Here is a 21351-nt window from a genome sequence, read left to right on the forward strand (position 1 = left end):
ATTAAAGTGAAGTGTATCACATTACTTCCCATGAGCACACCACCTATGGGACGGGCCAAGGGTGTCAGGTACGTAGTGAGCTGAGTGGTGACGGAAGGTGGGAACCTTGGCGTTCCAATCCCTGGCTGCCTCTGGAGTCTTATACTTCAAACAGGCCCGATAGGAATCCTTCTTCAGCTTGAGGGCATTCCTCATCGCTGGTGTCCATCAACCACGATAGGCACCGACCACCTTACGGCCATAACTCCAGTCAGCCGCCTCAACAATGGAGGCGCAGGGCATGCCTACTCTAACTCCATGTCCCCCACCTCCCTCGAGCGTGGTCAAAGTTCTGCCAGAGGTGGGAGTTGAAACGTCTTCTGACAGGGGACTCTGCCAGACGTTCCCAGGAGACCCTCACAATATGTTTGCATTTGCTAGGTTGGACCGGCATCTTCCCCCACCATTGGAGCCAACACACCACCAGGCGTTGATCGGTTGAGAACTTTGCCCCTCTATTCACCCGAGTGTCCAAGACATGCGGCCGCAAGTCCGATGACATGACCACAAAGTCGATCATCAAACTGTGGGCTGTGTCCTAATACCAAGTGTGCCTATGCAGGGGTGGTATACAGTACAGCACTTTGTACCGCTCTTAGGGCACTTTTCGCCCTTCCGAAACCAATCGTTGAAGGGTTTTGGGGTGGTGTTGGGGGCAGTGCTGATGGGAATTTATCTGTCATCGACAGAGGCGGGGGGTGCTGGTGGAAATTTTTCTCTGGCACGTTTGGCTGCTCCAAGGGCACTTTCGGCCACATTGGGTAAAAAAGGGGCACATAGGGTAAAACGTTGTGGGGTTCTGCCACCTCTGCGTTTGAACATGATGTGTGTTATGGATAATCTGTGACGAGCACTGAAGTCCAATAACAGAATACCGCTTGGGTTCTGACTGGTGGGTGGGGGGGTTGGGAGCGTGGGGCGTTCTTCCTAATCATGCCCTCCAAGTCTCACTGTCGTGAGAGGCGCTGAGCAGGTGTGGGCATACTCATTGCCCCATGGGTTGGAGCCCTTTAATTGGGGTTCGCCCCGAGAGACAAGACAAGCCTCCCTCTGCCTTTGGGTCAGGGGACGGGTCCTGACAGTTGTTTGTGCCTATGCACCATACAACAGCTCAGAGCACCGACCCTTCTTGGAGTCCTTGGAGGGGGTGCTGTAAAGCACTCCCACTGGGGATTCCCTTGTTCTTCTGTGGGGCTTCAATGCTCACATGGGCAATAGCATTGAGACTTAATCAAGCAGAGGAAATACCAAAACACTATTCTCCCTGCTGAACAAAACATACGACCCTCTTAACTCCCTACCTACTCATTTCTACTTTCTTGACACCTGCAACTCCCTAATGTAATTCTTTAATGACAAAATTTGCAATATTCATCAGCAATTACAGTACGTTCCATTTCAGCACCTCCTCCCTCACCAGAAGCTTTTCCATGCCGTAAGCCTTTTTTCTGCTTTTCAACTGCTTGATCCTCCTACAATTTCTGACATCATCCGTAAATCCAAACCATCTACATGGCAGCTTGAGCCGCTTCCCACAACCCCCATCAAGTCATGCCTTTCCTCTCTGCTTCCTGTCATAACTGCCATTATTCATTCTTCCCTGACCTTTGGTACCATCCCTTCCTTGCTTAAAATTGCAGCTACAATTCCTATCCTAAAAAAAATAAAGAAGAAAGAAAAAACTGGTTCAGATCCCACCAATTTCAATAACCTTTGCCCGATCTTGAATTTGCCTTTCATCTCCAAGATTATGGAAAAAATTGTTGCCTCTTAATTCATTCCCACCTAACCCTTAACAGTCGATACAAGCCTTTCCATTCCGGCTGCCGTCCCTGCCACAACACAGCGTCTGCTCTTCTAAAAATAACTAACAACCTCCTCATTGCTGCTGATTCTGGTAATCTTTCCATTCCAGCATTCGATACCTTCTCACACCCCATCTGCCTCAATAGACTCTCTGCCGATGCCATCTTACATACACCTCTTCACTGGTTTTACTACTGTCTGTCTAACCGCTTTCAGTTTATTCAACCCAAATCCTTCAAATCTGATCCCTCCCTAGTTACATCAAGTGTTATCCATGGCCTCTTCTATTCATTTATTGCCTCCCCTTGCCAATATTTTCCCCAAATTTAATATTTTTTTTCCACTGCTAAACGGATGACACCCAGCTCTACATTTCTGGACCACCAAATTCATCACTTCCTCCCTCCTCACTTATCTCGTGGCTCTTGGAAAGTAAATCCTGGTTCACTTACAATTTCCCAAAACTCAATAGCAATGCACATAAACAAACTGAACATAACATAATAACATGAATACCATTACCCGGTCATCATACTTTCACCTCCGCTACATCAACCAGCTCTGCCCCCCCCCCCCCCCCCCCCACACACACACACACACATACACACACACAGCCAAAGCCTTGTCACTTCCCCATCGACTACTGTAACTGTCTCCTTTTCAGTCTTCCTCAAAAATCACTCCAAAAACTCCAACTGTTCAAAACTCTGCAGCCCATCTGATTACCAAAACACCCCAGTACCACTATATCACCCCCATCTGAGATCATCTCCATTGACTCCCAGTTACATTTAGAATTCAATGCAAAATTCGTCAGCACACATAGCAAGTCACAATCGCTGTCCCCCATAGCTGTCCGACCTTCTCCATATTGCCACTCCTGTTCGCTCCCTCCGATCCTCCTCCTCTATTCACCTTACTGCCTTACTCTGGAACTCCTGACCACATACCATCCGGAACATTGACTCTTTTCCTCTTTTTAAAGACCTACTGCCCATCCTGAAGTTACAATTTTATCGCCCTGAATTTATGTACAGTAGATTGTATAGTTAATGTATGTATATATCTTCACACCAGCATACAACATGTAATTTATTCTTTTTTTGTCTGTCTAATTTTAACCACTAATTTATTGTTCACTGTCCTTGGGTTCTCTGAAAGGCACTTGAAATAAAATGTATTATTATTATCATTAAAATACTGTTACAGTAGAGGTTTTTCTATTTAAAGTATCATGTTATTGTAAATTTCATGAAGTGTTTATTTACATGGTTTACAATTGAAATGCATCATTCTGCAAGCTCTTTCTAGTTTTGCCTCTGTAATATAGCTGAATAATATAAAGAAAATAACAGCTTTCAGTATGATGCAGTGCAGATTTACACCACTACTAATTAATACTAATAATAAACGTATTGTTAAACAATACGTCTCCCACAGTAAAGGTCAGTAAACAGAGCAAGGGTACTACTGTGATCACATCGCAACACACGCTATGGAATAATTGATACATCACTTTAATTGGAATGCAGGCGTACCTAATGAAAAATCTGGTAAAGGACAGACATGACGTTCAAAGTAGTCTAAAGCCAAATACTGCATGAATGTTAATTAAATGGCTTTGTAAATGTTCATGCCCAAATGAAATGGAAAGATGCTTTGTCCTCCTGACTTAATGTCTGGGTAAACAAATATGTAATGGGCCCTAATGGTGTGTATTTGTGTGTGCGTGCTGCATATTCACATTCACAGGGACTTGAGGCTTTCCTGCGACACCCTGAGGACAACAGAAACCAGATTCGAGAGCTGGCCCAGACTTTGATGGACGGTGGTGTATTGGATGAGCTAATTCAGCAAAAATTGGATGCCTTCAACGCACGATGGGACGAGCTCATGACGAGGGTGAGACATGATGGTCATGCAATGCAATCATATTTATTACATTTATCCTCAGGCGTGTCAAACTCCACAGGCCGTATCGTAGTTACCGATGCCCTCAAGGGGGTTGTTACAATGATGGAACCACATAATGCTTATACAGTGGTGTCTTTAGATACGAGTACCGTATTTTCACGACCATAAGGCGCACTTAAAAGTCTTAAATTTTCTCCAAAATGGACGGGGCGCCTCATAATGCGGCGCGCCTTATGTGGGCGAGTTCCAACATCTATCAAAAAACATGGTGGGACATTTCCAGTTTCCCGTCAGCTTGCAATTATGGAACCCTGTCCCAAACAATACAAATACAAACGTAACCGTGCATATGGCGCATGTATGCTCACATTATACACAGTATAGCGTTACTCACTATTGTAAGAGATGTAGCCACTGAACATGTTGACCAGGGTTGGGGATCGTTTGAATTTGAGCGATTCTGGTTCCGATTCCGGTTCCTCATTCCGATTCCGGTTCCAAACGTTTCTTGATTCCGATTCTTTTAGGCGGCTGGGTCAAAAAAGTTTGCATGGTTTAAATAAAGGGTGTCCAAATTAAGAACATCCATTTTCTTAGCAGCCCGCAGCATAGACTAAAACGAACATTTGACTCGAGGTTCTTTATAACCAGTATCAATAGCAAACCTATGAACTAAAAGGCAATGTGTGTGGAACTAACCCAATTGACTTAATATTCATTAATTAATGTTTCAGCTAAAAGTTAAATATAGTATTGTTAAAATCGTTATTTAGAACTGTTAGAACTGTCACATCAGAGGTTTAATTTGACTTCCTGTTTTAAGCTTGTAGCCTTTTATTTTGAATGGTACGCACCGCAACTCAGCATTTTGGCACGAAAAGTAACTTCACACGACAACGGTGATTTTTATTTAAAAAAAAATAATAATAATTTTATGGCTAGAACCAAATGCTATAAAACGCTGATTCCTTTCCCTACCCACCGATGAGGCACAAGGTTAGTGTTTGTGATACTGTGAGAGAACGTATATGTGAATTTTGTCCCAATTCATTGTGATGTAAAGTTGTTACGGTGACGTTTTAGCCCAATGTTAAGCTTTTTGTGCCACCAACCGTTTACCTCGTTAGCTGTCTCAATGTTGGCATAGACGTATTTTATTGTTTCACTCACCCAGTTGACTGAGAGTTGACTTCACTGAGTTAGTTAATTTCAAAGTTAAGACACACTTTTGTTCACCGCCGCCTCCGTTGGGCACAAGCACGTCTTCGTGCGCATTCTTCTTTGTTGTTTTTTGCCGCTTCTTCGTTGGTTTCCGCCACTTCTTCTTCAGCCGGAGGACTAGGCGTCAAGACTGGGCACCAAAATCTTTACACTTGAACGGTTCCGGGAGAACCGAAACATTTGTCCCGGTTCTCGTTTCTCAATTCTCAATGCCCAACCCTAATGTTGACAAAGCAGTGTTTAAAGAAAGGTTGCAGACCTTTGAAAAGTCATACAAATCTTGAATCAAAACTGGTTGCTTTGATCTACCTGTTGTTGTTAATGTTTCTACTTAGCATTTTTTCTTCACCAACTGGAAACTTGATTGGCAGTATATTGCTAGTTAAGGCATTAATTATACCTCTGTGACAAATGTTTAATATTTGTTTAAGTGCAATTTTTGTGAACAGAACCTGAGTGTGTTTTATTTATATTTATATATATATATATTTATATATATATATATATATATATATGTTTTTTTTTAAATTTTTAATTTTTTTTATTTTTTTTTAATCGAGGTGACATGGTAGCCAACTGGTCAGCATCTCAGCCTCACAGTTCTGAGCACCGGGGTTCAAATTCGTCCTCACCTCTGCGGCGGTTGCATGATCGTCCCGTGCCTGCATGGGTTTTCTCCGGGTACTCGGGTTTCCTCCCACATCCCAAAAACATGCATGGCATGTTGATTGAAGACTCTAAATTACCCGTAGGTGTAAATGTGAGTGCGACTTGTTGCCTGTTTATATGTGCCTGGCGATTGGCTGGGGACCAGTTCAGGGTGTACCCTGCCCGCAGTTAGCTGGGATAGGCTCCAGTCTACCCGCGACTCTAGTGAGGATAAGCGGTGTAGAAAATAGGTGGATGGATATTTTATCTATTGTTCTACATTACAATGTCAATGTTCATTATTCTTAGAATTAGAAGTGAATTATTCTTAAAAAAAGGATGTACTTGCATTATTATGTTCTAATATCATTTTATCAGTGTCATAAAAAAAATATCAGAAATACTATCGTTTTGGAAAATATATCGTCCTAAAAGATTTTATCGTGACAGGCGTAAACACATAATATATTGAGAGAGCGCAAGCGCAATAGATAACACCAAAATATTGTAAAAAATATTGTACAAAATAGAGTAACAGCTGTAATAGAAATCTGCAATAGTCATGGTACTGCGAAGCAAGAACCGTAATATAGAGGAGGATTACTTTTTCTGTATTCTGTGATGGTAAGTTGCAGCGACTCATTGTTCCCAGTTTGGAACTCATTGTTTCCATAACATGTGCATCCCGGGACTCACATAGTCTCAAGTGTAAAATGATCTGTGTATTTGTAACTCCACAGAGACTAACAAATATATGCATGTGAGTGTTGTTATATGATCTGTCTACATGTGTTGCTCCTCCGTTTGTGTTCAAATACCCATTGCTTCAAGGGTTATAACACTCCAACACTAATGCTATTGGTTAGCCTGTCTATGGTGTTTGCTATTATGTGTTAGCATTAAGGGAGTGAAATTTAACACAAAGTTATGTGACTGTTTTAAATAGAAAATGTGTAATTATCTTAGGTTTGTGTTTAGTTTGACAGTAAACTTCAACTGGGAGTGCGATTAGGCGGCTTGAAGCCTCTTTGTTCACTATTAAACCAAACTGCTGCTTATTGTGAAGTGAAGTTGAGTCTACTGTCTTCATTCAGCGCTCGTATCTCAAATGTTTCTCGCAAGTCAAAGTCACTCGGAAGTCAGGTCACTTGTATCTCAAAGCACCACTGTATAACCGCGGGGTCATCGTTTGGTTCACATTCAATATCGTAAGGCAGGGGTGTCAAACGGGCCACATTGTCACGGGCCACATGTCACGGGCCACATTGTTGGTACGGTTTCACTCTGAAACCATATAAATGTTTCATCCCCTGATCATAGTATTATATATGCACAAAGAAAATTACAGATAAATAGTTTTAAAATTAGAAGTCAAGGATAATACTTTGTTCAACTATTGTTCAAGTTACTGTAAAAAGGGGTTTGGTAACAAAACGAAAATGCTTACAATATTTCAACGTTATTATTTATTACAATGTGAAATTTTGGTGCAGATTTGAACAAGAATCAGGGAAGTTGACGCAAATTAATTTTCTTGGCCACATAAAATGATGTGGCAGGCCGGATGTGGCCCACGGGCTGCGACTTTGACAGAGCTGCTATTTGGTTTTAACATATCCACTTGATACTCTTTTCAGCTGAGAGGTGTTGCTTGAGGATTAAAATAAATGTTCTGTTTTAACAGTATTTAATTACACATCAAATTATTAGTTAGAGCTCTCAATGCCATGAGGCACATTAGGCCACAGCTGCTGTTTCTGTAATCTGTAGTTTTTTTTAACAGGAGCAGGTGATTTGGTTACTGTCCAACCCCAGCACCTGATATTCCTTGGCTTTCTCCCATCCAAGTACTAACCAGGACCGACCCTGCTTAGCTTCCGAGATCAGATGAGGTCTGGCAGCACGTGGGGATTGGGCCGGCTATTCAAATTATTAATTGGTGTCTTTTGTGATAATGTTGTTTTACTTGTTCGACGCATGTATTTTGTAAGTGCTATATCAATGAATCCTGTGTGACTACGCTATTGATGTACTGTGTGCTGTACTAATCAATTAGTTGTACTGTTGATTATATGTGCACCCCAAGAAGATTAGCGAACTGCTCCAGCAAGTTAATGAGGATGTTGGCAGCGGCTGCTACTTGAGACAGTCATTGATATTTTCACCAACTTTGCCTACAACACCAAAATTAGTCAATATACAAAGGAATTTAAGCATATGATCGCCAACACTTTTGCAAAATTGCGATCATCTAGTGCAGGGGTGTCAAACTCATTTTTGTCACGAGCCACATTGTAGATACGGTTTTCCTCAGAGGGCCATTATGATTGTAAAACCATATCAGTGTTTAATCGCCTCATCATATTATTACACATAGACAACAAATTGATGGATAACTAGTTTTGAAATCAGAAGTCAAGGATAATGGTTTGTTCAACTATTGTTCAAGTAATTGTAAAAGGGTTGGGAGGCAAAACATGCTTATAATAGTTCATTACTATTTATTACATATGAATATTATACAAACATTTGGAATAGATTTTAGCAAGAATCATGGGAGTTGACACACATGATTTGCTTTTGCGGGCCACATAAAATTATGTGGCGGGCCGGATCTGGCCCCCTGGCCTTGAGTTTGACACCTGTGATCTAGTGATTTTTTTGTGTTTGTAACTACGACGGTTGCCGCCGAGCTAACTAAGCTAGCTTGCTTTAAACAACAAACAAAGGCGACATGCGCTTGAGCCATCTCATTTTCTGGGTCACACTGACCGCAAGTGCATCATCAGATTTGGAAAACAAGGATAATAATAGTGACACTCGTCCCACATAGTGGTCTATTGTGTCCGAATCCTATAAAAGTGTGATCTTCGATGCCGAAAAGACTTTTTGCAGTCAGATTTGTGCTTCAACAACCATGAGGAACAGTTCCATCATCGACGAAATGTCAAATAAACACTAATGTAATGTAGATATCATTAATGAAAACTCACGCCGTAGGAATCTGAAAAGTATTCCTGTACACGTCATTGCCTCCGATCAAATGAGAGGGCCGTCGGTGCTGCGTTCGTTTCATCATTGTCGTTCGCCAGTCACTTTAATTTTTTTTCAGATTTGCGCTGACACAACAATGAGTTCTTCGGCAATGCGTCTTCATTCAATCGACAACAAACAGAGCTTTCAAAATTAGCAGTAACATTTATTCATACTTAAAATGCATGAGCAGATGCATAAGTAGCAACGTTGCTCCATGGAAACTGGTACCTGTGTAACGGGAGCTTGCTAGGGATTGCGGCTACGTTAAGGAACCTCACACTCCAATCCATAAAGACGGTACTGGATCGATGCCCGGTGTGGGGTTGACGGCGCGCAGAAAAATGTCACCGTTTACACCTGATTGGCCGACTGTCGTATCCCCAACACTGAGTGCTCTATAGTTCATACAAATAAGAAGACGCTGCTCTTGGAATTACGTACACGTTTGGCTGATGCCGTGCGGGCCGATGTCATGCTGACTTCAGATTGGTCCTGTGTCGGCGGCCTGACATGTCTGCCGTAAGGGAATGAAACGAAAAACACCAATAATACCATTTGTATAGCCTTTGGCTCCATCTGAAGAGCCTGGGAGTTTGTACAGCACTAGCCGTGCCGTCTGCTAACCAGAAGCTGAGCTACACCATGTTTGTGGCAGTTAGACTTGTCCCTTACCTAATATATTCTGTGTGGGAACCCCAATGATCTCATCTCATTACATAATTACCCCTGCCCTGCATTTGATCATGCTTATTTTTATGACTAGACTTTGGCAATCTTTCACAGGCCACATAAAATGACGTGGAGGGATGGATGTGGCCCGCAGACCTTGAGTTTGAAACCTGTGCTCTTTGATATCACACATACAGTGATACACCTTGTGCAAATTGAGGTTAAACACAAATCATAATAATAATATTTATTTTTAAACTTTTATCAAAGTAAAGTATGTTTTGGACCATAGGTCAAATGGAAATGTGTTCCTCTCATCTCATCTCTCTTACCGCCTTCCCATCACTTCCTCGTCGCTCTCTTTGTTACCGCCCTCCTTCCTCCTCTTCCTCTTCTTGTGCCTTCCCTTCGGCCACCCCCACTGGCAGCATTGCTTCCTCTGGCTCCTCGGGTGCCAGATTAGTCACACTTTTAAATACACATGCACACACAGACACTCACACACACACGCACAAGCACACTCAAACCCCACCGGGTTGATCCCCCCTCACAAAAGCACCAGATTAATGTTCTCCTTGCAGCCTGATAAGCTTTCTTTTGTTTGTCAACTGTGTGTTTGTTAGAGTTTGTATCTGTGTGTATGTTCTTGTGTCACATTCTTGTATTTCAGATATTGACTGGGTTTATTGTCTCGGAGGGTGTGTGTGCCAACATAGTCATATGAGATGAAGTGGGCAGCTCAGTCTCCTTCGTCTCTCATTAACGAATGCAGCCGTCTCATTTAATTTGAAGTGAAATATATAAATGTTCGTAGGGTAGAGTCTTGGAAAGACAAAAAGGTTATACGTGAATAAAACTAATGTAATAATTGTGTTTTTCGCTCTATTTAGTGTGAATTTAAGTTTACTTGGGAAATTGAAATGGTCAGTGTTTATTTGTGATTAGTTTCTGAAGAAAATTCTTTAAATGAATTGAACTCTAAATGAATATGTACTCCTAAACAAGTGTTTCCCCACTACCACACTTCAGGAGATCATCTGTCAACATTAGATACATTAGATCATCTGTCAACATTAGATACCCTGGCAATCCTGGGTCAACTGGGCAAAGACAGAAATACTATTTTTCTTATAACAAATCATATCAATGTACCTGCAAAAAAATGTTTTAAAAGTTTATTATAGTAAGGTTAAACTTGTTTATTGTTACATAGGTTAAGGTTGCATCCATCCATAGTCCTTGCCGCTCACCCTAACTGGGGTCGTGCGCATGCTGGCGCCTATCTCAGCTGAGGCTGGATTTAAACCCGGGTCCTCAGAAATGTGAGGCAGATGTGCTAACCAGTCTGCCGCAGTTAAGGTTACATATTATTGTTTAATAACAATTCTGTAAATGAAGATGTTGACAACATCAATACAAAAAGAATAAATGTTGCCTTTCCAAACATAATCATGCTCTGTGTTCATTGACGTTGTCAGAGAGGAAGAAGAAATGATTTAGCTCAGAACAATTAGAAACAGCTCTCAATAGGGCAGATGCATGTACATTGCAAAATAGAAATAGAGCCTTCCGCAAATAGCGAAAATCTGCGAGAAATGACATCTACTTTAGTCTAAATGAAACTCCTCAACTCACTTCAACATACTCTAGTTCCTTGGCTCCAAGATGGCACCAAGGTAATACAGTTATTGCACAAAAAAAGCAAATAGGTAGGTTTTTCGAGCAGATAACTAAGGACAGGTCAACAAATATCCGCAAATAGCTGAAATCACAAACGCTGAAGTGCAAAAATGCATGAGGTCGCTGTACAACAATAAACACATCGTTAAAGCCACCTGTATACCTAATAAAGTAGAATGAAAAGCCAATTCAATCACAACAGCGCATTATACCATTCTTATTTTTTCCACCTTTTGATTCAGAGAAAGATACGAGCAGCGGAAGTGTCAAATAGCATCTCCTGCCGAGGTCCAGAATAAAGGCTGACGCAGTAGGATAAGTATATAATCCCATTATAACAAGGTCCCAAATGTAAAACCCATGCAGAGGTAATCCAGCCCTTGTATGCTCTAAAATGTTCTTCTATATGTCCACATTGTTCACATTAAAGGCATGTTTGCCAAATCACAAAGTGCAGTCGTGCAGCACAATACGCAACAAATGGGCTGTTTCACTGAGAGTGTGTATTTGGGAGCCAATGTGGCGTAACGCATTTCCACAGGGGAAACCTGTTACAAGTGTTTGTCTCAATAATTCATATCGCTGAAGTTCTCATTTCATTTATTAGAAACTGAAAGCCCACAAGTCACATAAATGTGTGTGTATGTCAGGGGGGATGTGGAGGCTGAGGGCTATACTTAGTCAGGATCCTCCGTGGGATTAGCATGCATACAGTTTGCCTGTCCAGGTCACACATGACTTCAAATGGGTTTATGATGTAAGTGATCGGACTCTGGTAATCCCGTAAGCAATCGCAAGAGAAGCGAAGGTGATTCTTGTCATTGGTAATGTTCATCCGGTGGGCTTCACTTTGAGATGCCATGAGAGATACACCTCGGAGTCCATGCGGCAGGAGGGTGCACACCGGGCGTGGGAGCATGGTGGCGGTGGTGGGTGTTTGCTTCAGTCATGTGTGTGTGCTTTTGTGCCAGGAACAGCTTTTGTGCCTTCAGAGGTTGTGTGAACATTGGACTCAGCATTCACACAATAACACATTTTGAAGGCTACACTGGCTTGTAATTAAAAGAATAGAATAGAGTCAATTGGTTGTTGTCATGGATCACTTTTTACTCGTTGATATTGTTGGAGCAGCCTGAAAATCTTGTTGTGTTTAGCAGAGTGCTCAGAATCAGAATCATCTTTATTTGCCAAGTATGTCCAAAACACACAAGGAATTTGTCTCCGGTAGTTGGAGCCGCTCTAGTACGACAACAGACAGTCAATTTACAGAACACTTTGGAGACATAAAGACATTGCCAAAAAAAAAAAACAGTCACTGAGCAGTAAAGGCTTGCTAGTTATCTGGTAATGCCGGTACATTTATTTTATATTTTTTTTGACAATTGTGCCAAAAGATGCAGAGTCCTCTAGCACTTAGAGCAGTTCGAATGACTAACATTGCAATAGTCCGGTGCAATGACCATTGTGCAAAGGGCGCTGAGACTTCAAGGAGTGTATGCGGTTTAAAGTGACGAGTAGTGCGATCATCTGGGACAATGTTGGTTGTGCAAATGTTACAGATACTCCTCAATCAGTGTGCAAATGGAGCAGATGCTACTCTGCCAAGAGTGGCCAGTATATGCAAATAGTGCAGCATGGCGAGACAACTACAGTGAGTGCACGAGTAATACATAATTGGCCCCACAGAAATGTGACAACGAACTCAAGTCAAAAAATTGCCAGCGTGTTGTAATGGAATTGTAGGTTAGGTGTTTAAGAAGTTGATCGCAAGAGGGAAGAAGCTGTTGGAATGTCTACTAGTTCTAGTTTGCTGTCATAGATGATAGCATGTGCAATGAATTACGCTTTGGGAGGAGCCGTGTAGGTGCAACCTTTGACCACTTTTGCCCATGTAGATGTTGTTGGCCTCTGATAAACTACTCACCAAAAAAAAAAAAAAAAGAATTGGTGTACTCAGCTTCCTGGTGAAATTTCAGAATTAACCTAAAAGGCACCACAGGTACCTTTACAGGTGAACTTAATTTGACCTTCTCTAACTTTTGAGTGCACTTGTCCAACTGTTCAATCTTTCAGTTTTGAAAAAACTTGCGGTTCTCTAACACAGAGTTGGATGGCAAAATTCAAAACACGTGTTTGGACCCATCAATTCCCTGGTTCAATCAGAAATGGTATTTTAACAGCCTTAGTCATCATGCTGTTCACATTTTGACATCATAAGAGTGAGGCCAAGTCAACACCTAACAATTGATCAACAGTACCTTGCCTTTGCAAGACTTTAAACTGTCTGCTCTCTGAGGGAAGTGGCCACTGAGCTTAGAGTGTCATCAGCAGGTTGTGACAACAACCAAAAAATACAAAAAAACTGGAAGAGTCACAGGAGTGGACGTCCTACAAAATGTTCATGGATCAACCACCTCTTGTGAATTCAGCTGTTCATCTCCTTTTTTAGAAAAAAGCAAGTTGTACTTTTAAACATTCAACAGTTGGACATTCAAAAGTTGAGAGAAGGTCAAATACAGTTCACCTGTTAAGGTTATAATGCATTCTAGGTTCATCTGGAAATTTCCCTCAGAGAATCATATAGGATGATATTTTATAAATATTTCTTGAGACAATTCAACTGTGTTGTTATCCAGGCGTCCCTCAGGCAGAAGGAGCTGGCCAAGAGCATTCAGTGGGACCAGGAGAATGACAAGACACTCAGGATCATCCAGGAGTCGCTGGCCAACACTGAGCGCCACCTCAGGGCGTACTTGGCTGACAACATTGATGCTCAACAGATACCACAGGAAGCTCAGGTAGCGTTTATGGACCAACCAGGCGAGCATGTTTAACTCCATTGGCGGTAGAGTGCAGACTCTACCGCCAATGGAGCCGGTCCAAAGCATCCTAATTTGACATGGCGTCAAATTGTACACCATCTCCTGCATATATATGACTTTTCTCATGTTATTCACTGAGCATTGAAAAAGGCAGTGTAAAACATTGAAGAAAGATTTGCAAAATCAAATAAAAACATAACCACCTTAACCAAAGTAAAACAAAAAAAATTAAGGGTAAACCAAATATTACATTTTCTTTTGATGCCACACCTATAAACAAGCTTTATGCAGAGTATAAATTAAACAATTTACAATATGCTATTGTGTACTGACCCCTCCTGGTCAAAACAAGGAGCAACATCAATAGTTAAAAATAAAGAAGGGACATTTTGAAATGCTGTCACTTTGGATAATGTACTATGCAGAAAATCCAGTCGGACTTGAGTGGCCATGATGCAAACTTGGAGGAGATGAGGAAGAAGAATCAGGAAAAGGACCCATCCCAGAGGATGACTGGACAGATAGACCTGACACAGGTGCCCCTTTTAAAACCTAACACGCACACACACAAAGTATTTATACTCTTCATCCATCCATCCAGTACTCATACATTACATAGGTTAATTAAACACTTGGGAAAATATTTTTCAGAGGGAAATTTCCAGCCTAATTTCCTGTTTTCTTTGTTTCTTGATTGTTTGTTACGTAATATTCCAGTTTCTAGAGATGGTGAGTTTTGGGTTTTCGTTGGCTGTAAGCTGTAATCATCTAAATTATACATATACGAGTGTGTGTGGTGAATCTTTACAACATGAGTTTAACTTTTTGAATGTAACTAAATTAAGCTCTTGACACTAATTTATTGAGCTGTCCATGAAAACAAGCGCACATGTATACAGTATATGGACACATCCGAAGTCCTACTTCTGCCCAAACTAGAAAATGCTGACGGACGTGTGGACCAAGTTCCGGCTCTTCCAGAAGCCGGCCAACTTCGAAGCTCGCCTGACTGAGTGTGAACGTGTGCTAGCTGGTGTCAAAGGTCAGGTGGGGGTGCTGGACATTCGCAGTGTCGAGCAGGATGTGGTGCAGTCTCAGCTGGAGCAGTGCATGGTGAGTGTCCATGTGTACTGTTTGATCAATTGACCGATGAAAGCCGATGACCTCCACTCTGTCGGGTGTCTTGTAGAAGTTGTACAAGGTGCTGAGCGAGGTGAAAGGCGAGGTGGAGACTGTGATCAAAACAGGCAGGCAGATCGTGCAGAGGCAACAGACCGAGCATCCCAAAGAGCTGGACGATCGTGTGACTGCACTCAAACTGCTGTACAACCAGCTTGGAGCACAGGTGTGAGCACACGCACGCGCCACAAGAGGACGGGACCGGTAAACACGACTCGACATTGCAGTTGCCTCACACGCTTCATGTGAATGCTGAGAGACAATGCCGTCCAACTGAAATTAGTCCTATGCGCCTTCTAGGGGCGGTGAGCAGCATAGGTATGACATCAGAGTCATCTAATGGGTACCTTGATTTATGAATGCCCTGCTAACTTGAAAATCTATGAGCTGTTGCTTGGTTCTTTTTTTTTTATTTTGTTTTGTTTTTTGTGCTGCTAGCAAACATTAGATTTTCAGTTCATTTCAATGGGAAAAAAATATTTGATATAAAACAGGGGAGGGGAGGCTGAAAGGGGTTAATGGCATTTCATTAATTTTAGTGGGGAAAGATGGGCAGGAGTAATTTCAGTTACAAGCTAGGTTACAGAATGAATTAAACTAATTAGTCAAGGTAACACTGTGGTGCCATGCGATATGAGTTGATTCATCCCATGACCACGCTCGTAACTCAAAATACTTTTGTCCATTGTGTTCAGGTTTCCCCACTAAAATTGATTAAATGCCATTAACCCCTTTCAGCCTCCCCTCAAAAAGTGCTTTGCGGTTGCACGAAAATCAATATATGCCAGTTTTTGCACGCCTCCGCAGTTGTGCAGTCCACAAAAATAGAGCCCTTTAGTGACATTAGAAGCATACTTTTCTCAAGAATTTCAGCCAAACTCTGAATTGTAAAACCTTATCATTACTTCTTCTTTTCCTTTCGGCTTGTCCCTTTAGGGGTCGCCACAGCGCACCATCCTTTTCCATGTCAGCCCATGTCCTGCATCCTCCTCTCGAACACCAACTGCCCTCATGTCTTCCCTCACGACATCCATCAACCTTCTCTTTGGTCTTCCTCGAGCTCTCTTACCTGGCAGCCCCATCCTCATCATCCTTCTACCAATATACTCACTATTTCTCCTCTGGACGTGTCCAAACCATCGAAGTCTGCTCTCTCTAACTTTGTCTCCAAATCATTGAATCTTGGCTGTCCCTCTGATGAGCTCATTTCTAATGTCTCTTCAGTGCCACTGTCTCTAATCCGTAAATCATGGCTGGCCTCACCACTGTTTTATAAATTTTACCTTTCATCCTAGCAGAGACTCTTCTGTCACATAACACACCTGACACCTTCCTCCACTCGTTCCAACCTGCTTGGACCCGTTTTTTCACTTCCTGACCACATTCACCATTGCTCTGAACGGTTGACCCCAAGTATCTAAAGTCCTCCACCCTTGCTATCTCTTCTCCCTGTAGCCTCACTCTTCCCCCACCACCCCTCTCCTTCATGCACATATATTCTGTTTTACTTCGGCTAATCTTCATTCCTCTTCTTTCCACTGCATGCCTCCATCTTTCTAACTGTTCCTCCAGCTGCTCCCTGCTTTCACTGCAGATCACAATGTCATCTGCAAACATCATGGTCCACGGGGATTCCAGTCTAACGTCATCTGTCAGCCTATCCATCAGCACTGTAAACAGGAAGGGGCTCAGGGCTGATCCCTGATGCAGTCCCACCTCCACCTTAAATTCATCTGTCACACCTACAGCACACCTCACCGCTGTCCTGTATTATTCTAAAATACTTCTCTGCCACTCCAGACTTCCGCATGCACTACCACAGTTCCTCTCTGGGTAGTCTGTAGGCTTTCTCTAGATCTACAAAGACACAATGTAGCTCCTTGTGACCTTCTCTGTACGTTTCCATCAACATCCTCAAGGCAAATAATGCATCTGTGGTACTCTTTCTAGGCATGAAAGCATACTGTTGCTCGCAAATACTCACTTCTGTCCTGAGTCTAGCATCCACTACTCTTTCCCATAACTTTATTGTGTGGCCCATCAACTTTATTCCTCTATGATTCCCACAGCTCTGCACATTACCCTTGTTCTTAAAAATGGCACCAGCACACTTTTCCTCCATTCCTCAGGCATCTTCTCACCCGCTAGAATTCTAATAGAACAAGCTGGTCAAAAACTTCACAGCCACCTCTCCTAGATGCTTCCATACCTCCACAGGAATGTCATCAGGACCAACTGCCTTTCCATTTTTCATCCTCTTTAATGGCTTTCTAACCTCCCCCTTGCTAATCATTGCCACTTCCTGGTCCACCTCACTTGCCTCTTCTACTTTCCCTTCTCTCTCATTTTCCTCATTCATCAACTCCCAGAAGTATTCTTTTCATCTAGCTAGCACACTGCTGGCACCAGTCAACATATTTCCATCTCTATCTTTAATCACCCTAACCTGCTGCACATCCTTCCCATCTCTATCCCTCTGTCTGGCCAACCTGTATACATCCTTTTCTCCTTCTTTAGTGTCCAACCTGGCATACATGTCATCATATGCCTCTTGTTTGGCCTTTGCCCTTTGTCGCATCTCAATGTATTCCTTTCGCCTCTCCCTGGTCTTCTCAGTGTCCCACTTCTTCTTAGCTAACCTTTTTCCTTGTATGATTTCCTGTACTGTGAGGTTCCACCACCAAGTCTCCTTCTCTCCTTTCCTGCCAGAAGATACACCAAGTACTCTCCTGCCTACCTCTCTGATCACCTTGGCTGCAGTGGTCCAGTCTTCTGGAAGCTCCTCCTATCCACCCAGAGCCTGTCTCACCTCTTCCCGAAAAGCTGCACAACACTCGTCCTGTCTCAGCTTCCACCACATGGTTCTCTGCTCTGCCTTTGTCTTCCAAATCTTCCTCCCCACCACCAGAGTCATCTTACACACCACCATCCTATGCTGTCTAGCCACTCTCCCCTACCACTACAGTCGGTAACCTCCTTTAGATTACATCGTCTGCACAAGATGTAATCCACCTGCGTGCTTCTACCTCCGCTCTTGTAGGTCACCCTATGTCCATTACAATCTGCACCAATCACGACTCTCTCTCTGTCTGGGATGCTCAGAACTACTTCATCTAGCTCCTTCCAGAATTTATTTCACCACTAGGTCACATCCTACCTGTGGGGCATAGCCACTAATCACATTATACATAACACGCCCAATTTCAAGTGTCAGCCTCATCACTCGATCTGATACTCTTTTCACCCCCAAGACATTCTTAGCCAACTCTTCTTTTAAATTAACCCGACTCAATTTCTCTTCCCATCTGCACCATGGTAAAATCATTTAACCCCTGCCCCTAAACTTCTACCCTTACTTCCTTTCCACCTGGTCTCCTGGACACACAATATATCAACCTTTCTCCTAATCATCATGTCAACCAACTCCTGAGATTTTCCTGTCATAGTCCCAACATTCAAAGTCCCCACATTCAGTTCTAGGCTCTGTGCTTTTCTCTTCTTTTTCTGCCAAAGAACCTGCTTTCCACCTCTTCTTCTTCTTCGACTCAGATACAATATATAAAAATGCTCATGACAATATATATATATATATATATATATATATATATATATATATTTTGGTAGGGGGGATTCTGAGAAAAGTAGTAACTCGCCTTTCAAGCCGCATATTTTGTTATTCTATTAAGTTGAAATCTGTTAATAAATGACTGCTTTTAAATGTGATTAAAAGCAATGAGGAATGTACATCTTTTCGGTCACACAGTGGCATTGGTAGAGATTGTTGTCTTTCAAGCATTCTTTCAAGTCATGTTTATTTTGGTACAGATAACTGAGAGTAAATTGGAGTTGGAGAAGAGTCTAAAGCTGTCCAGGAAGCTTCGCAAGGAGCTCAATGGGCTGACAGAGTGGCTCGCGGCCACTGATGCCGAGCTGACCAGGCGCTCTGCTGTAGACGGTATGCCCAGTGACCTGGAGGCTGAGGTGGCGTGGGCACAGGTACAGTGTACACACTTGTTACAAAAAGAATATAAGTGCGCTTTGACACTGTATCAATCACATATTTCCTTGGCATGTAAAATGATATTAAAAGGAATACTGCTGTTCAATCCATCACCTCCTTTTCTCTCAGTGGTCTCATCTTTTGAAGTCCAACTTCTTGGTTCCAGCATGACAAAAGTAATAGTTTGACATTCAAGTAGCGCCAGCACAGCAGTGTCAATATATGCATACAGTGAATCCCACTATTTGGTGAAAATCCTTGACTAATTGACGTAGCCCCCAGAAATAATGCCTACATACGCCCCAAGACATTATTAGACATTATTATTTAGAATGTCTAATAGTGTAAGGCTGTAATAAGTGTAACAAAATCTGATGTTGGGTCCACTTGGCCTGACATCATTCAATCATTACACACATTTCACTGATTGAGGGAAATGACAGAGTTGATAACTAACTCAAAGTGCAAATGTTACTTTAACTTGGAGTAACAACAATTACTGATGCATGTATATTTGACGCCCTTCTTTACACCTTACCCCATGCAGTCCATCCACGGTGAGACGGAGAAGCGGGAGCCACAGCTGCAGGCCGTGGTGGACCTGGCCGAGGCCCTCAAGGCGGTTCTTCGGGTCCATGGGAGCCTGGTAGATGACAAAGTCAGCCTGCTGCGCTGCAACTGGATTGCAGTCACATCCCGAGCGGAGGAGTGGCTAAACCTGCTGCTGGTGGGACCGCGCTTTTTGATTTAAAGACATTCTCTTGTCAGAGCTAAAATAACACACAAGTGTTAAGTTGTGCTTGAAATAACAGTTTGTAGAGAAGTCTGACTCCTTGTCTTCAGGCCTACCAGCTGCAGATGAAGAAGTTGGATGGAGAGATTGAGGAAGTGAATGGATGGATAGACGGAGCAAATAAAAAGATGGATGAGATGGACAACCAGGGACCCAATGATGCTGCGCAAAAGGTGGGTGTATTTTTGTCCATCGTTTATCGGCAATTACTAAATACTTGAAGGTGAATTATGATAATAAAGCTGTAGTTTGACAGAGAAGAAGGCTAAAATCATCATTCAAGCCATTTACCGTTTTTTTTTTCAATCACTCTGCCCTGGTCAGATGAAAGAGTTTGTTTGATAGTGGTACAATCAGAGTTTTTGTCACCCAGAAATACGTGTGACGTGGTGAATATGTGCCCTTTTGATTGGCTGGTGATTAGTCCAGGGTGTAATGACCCGTGACATTGAACCATATAAGTGGGAGAAAATGAATGAGTGATATCCAATCCAATATGATGTCTGTATTGTGTGTTCTGTGTTCCAGGTTCTGCGTGCCGAGCTGGAGCTGACAAAGAAAAAGATGGAGGAAGTGAGAACTTTGGCGCAGGAGCTCATGACAACTAGAGGGGAGAACTGCCAGGCCCAGGTGCGGCCTAAAGTAGAGCTTCTGACACAGAGATTCAACACTGTTGCACAACGCATCACCTCTGGACTGGTGGGACACAACAACAACTAGCAATAATTCTCAAAATGCTTGTTTTGTTATTTTTTCACCGCGTGGTATGCTGACATAATCTTTCCTGACAAAAACAAAATTCAGACAGCAGCATCGGCCAACGAACTGGAGCAGTACCACCGCGAAGCTCAGATCTGGTTGGATCTTCTGGAGGAGGAAGCGAAACAAGGGGAAAACCTCAAGGAAGAGGACTTCCAGGAAGACAAGGTCACAGAAATGGGAGAAAGAGCTGGGTCATCTTTTGTGACATTTGACCCTCTTGTCTAAAAAGCTCATTATATGTTTGTGTGTGTGTGTGGGGGGGGGGGTCAAGGACTGTGAGGAAGGTGGAGTGAAGGAGTTATTGTTGAGAGGAGAGAATCTGCAGAGGAGAGCCCCGGATCAAGACAAGAGAGAACACATCAGACTGAAACAAAAGCAGCTCGGCAACAAGTACAACACTGTCAAGGTAACTCGCACACAAACATCTACAGCCCTTTAAAAAAGTTATCAGATATAGAGGTGGTCTAATATAGTAAGATGAGTCTGAAACGAGGCGGCACGGTGGATGACTGGTTAGAGCGTCTGCCTCACAGTTCTGAGGTCCGGGGTTCAATCCCCGGCCCCGCCTGTGTGGAGTTTGCATGTTCTCCCCGTGCCTGCCTGGGGTTTTCTCCGGGTACTCCGGTTTCCTCCCACATCCCCAAAACATGGATGGTAGGTTAATTGGAGACTCTAAATTGCCCGTAGGTGTGAATGTGAGTGCGAATGGTTGTTTGTTTGTATGTGCCCTGCGATTGGCTGGCAACCAGTTCAGGGTGTACCTCGCCTCCTGCCCGATGATA

At 42.7% G+C, this 21351-nt stretch overlaps 1 protein-coding gene across 1 annotated transcript in view; it reads left to right on the plus strand.

Annotated features, from left to right (window-relative positions):
* Window positions 1–21351, plus strand: part of LOC133405989 (dystrophin-like) — a 216857-nt gene that overhangs the window by 106172 nt on the left and 89334 nt on the right. The window contains 11 exon segments of the mRNA XM_061683126.1: window positions 3598–3747; window positions 13650–13811; window positions 14261–14371; window positions 14775–14948; window positions 15025–15180; window positions 18840–19010; window positions 19562–19741; window positions 19858–19980; window positions 20336–20506; window positions 20612–20734; window positions 20841–20975. Coding sequence (XP_061539110.1) covers window positions 3598–3747; window positions 13650–13811; window positions 14261–14371; window positions 14775–14948; window positions 15025–15180; window positions 18840–19010; window positions 19562–19741; window positions 19858–19980; window positions 20336–20506; window positions 20612–20734; window positions 20841–20975 — 1656 coding nt within the window.

Source organism: Phycodurus eques, chromosome 1 (genome assembly GCF_024500275.1).
Source record: "Phycodurus eques isolate BA_2022a chromosome 1, UOR_Pequ_1.1, whole genome shotgun sequence".
Taxonomy (NCBI): Eukaryota; Metazoa; Chordata; class Actinopteri; order Syngnathiformes; family Syngnathidae; genus Phycodurus; species Phycodurus eques.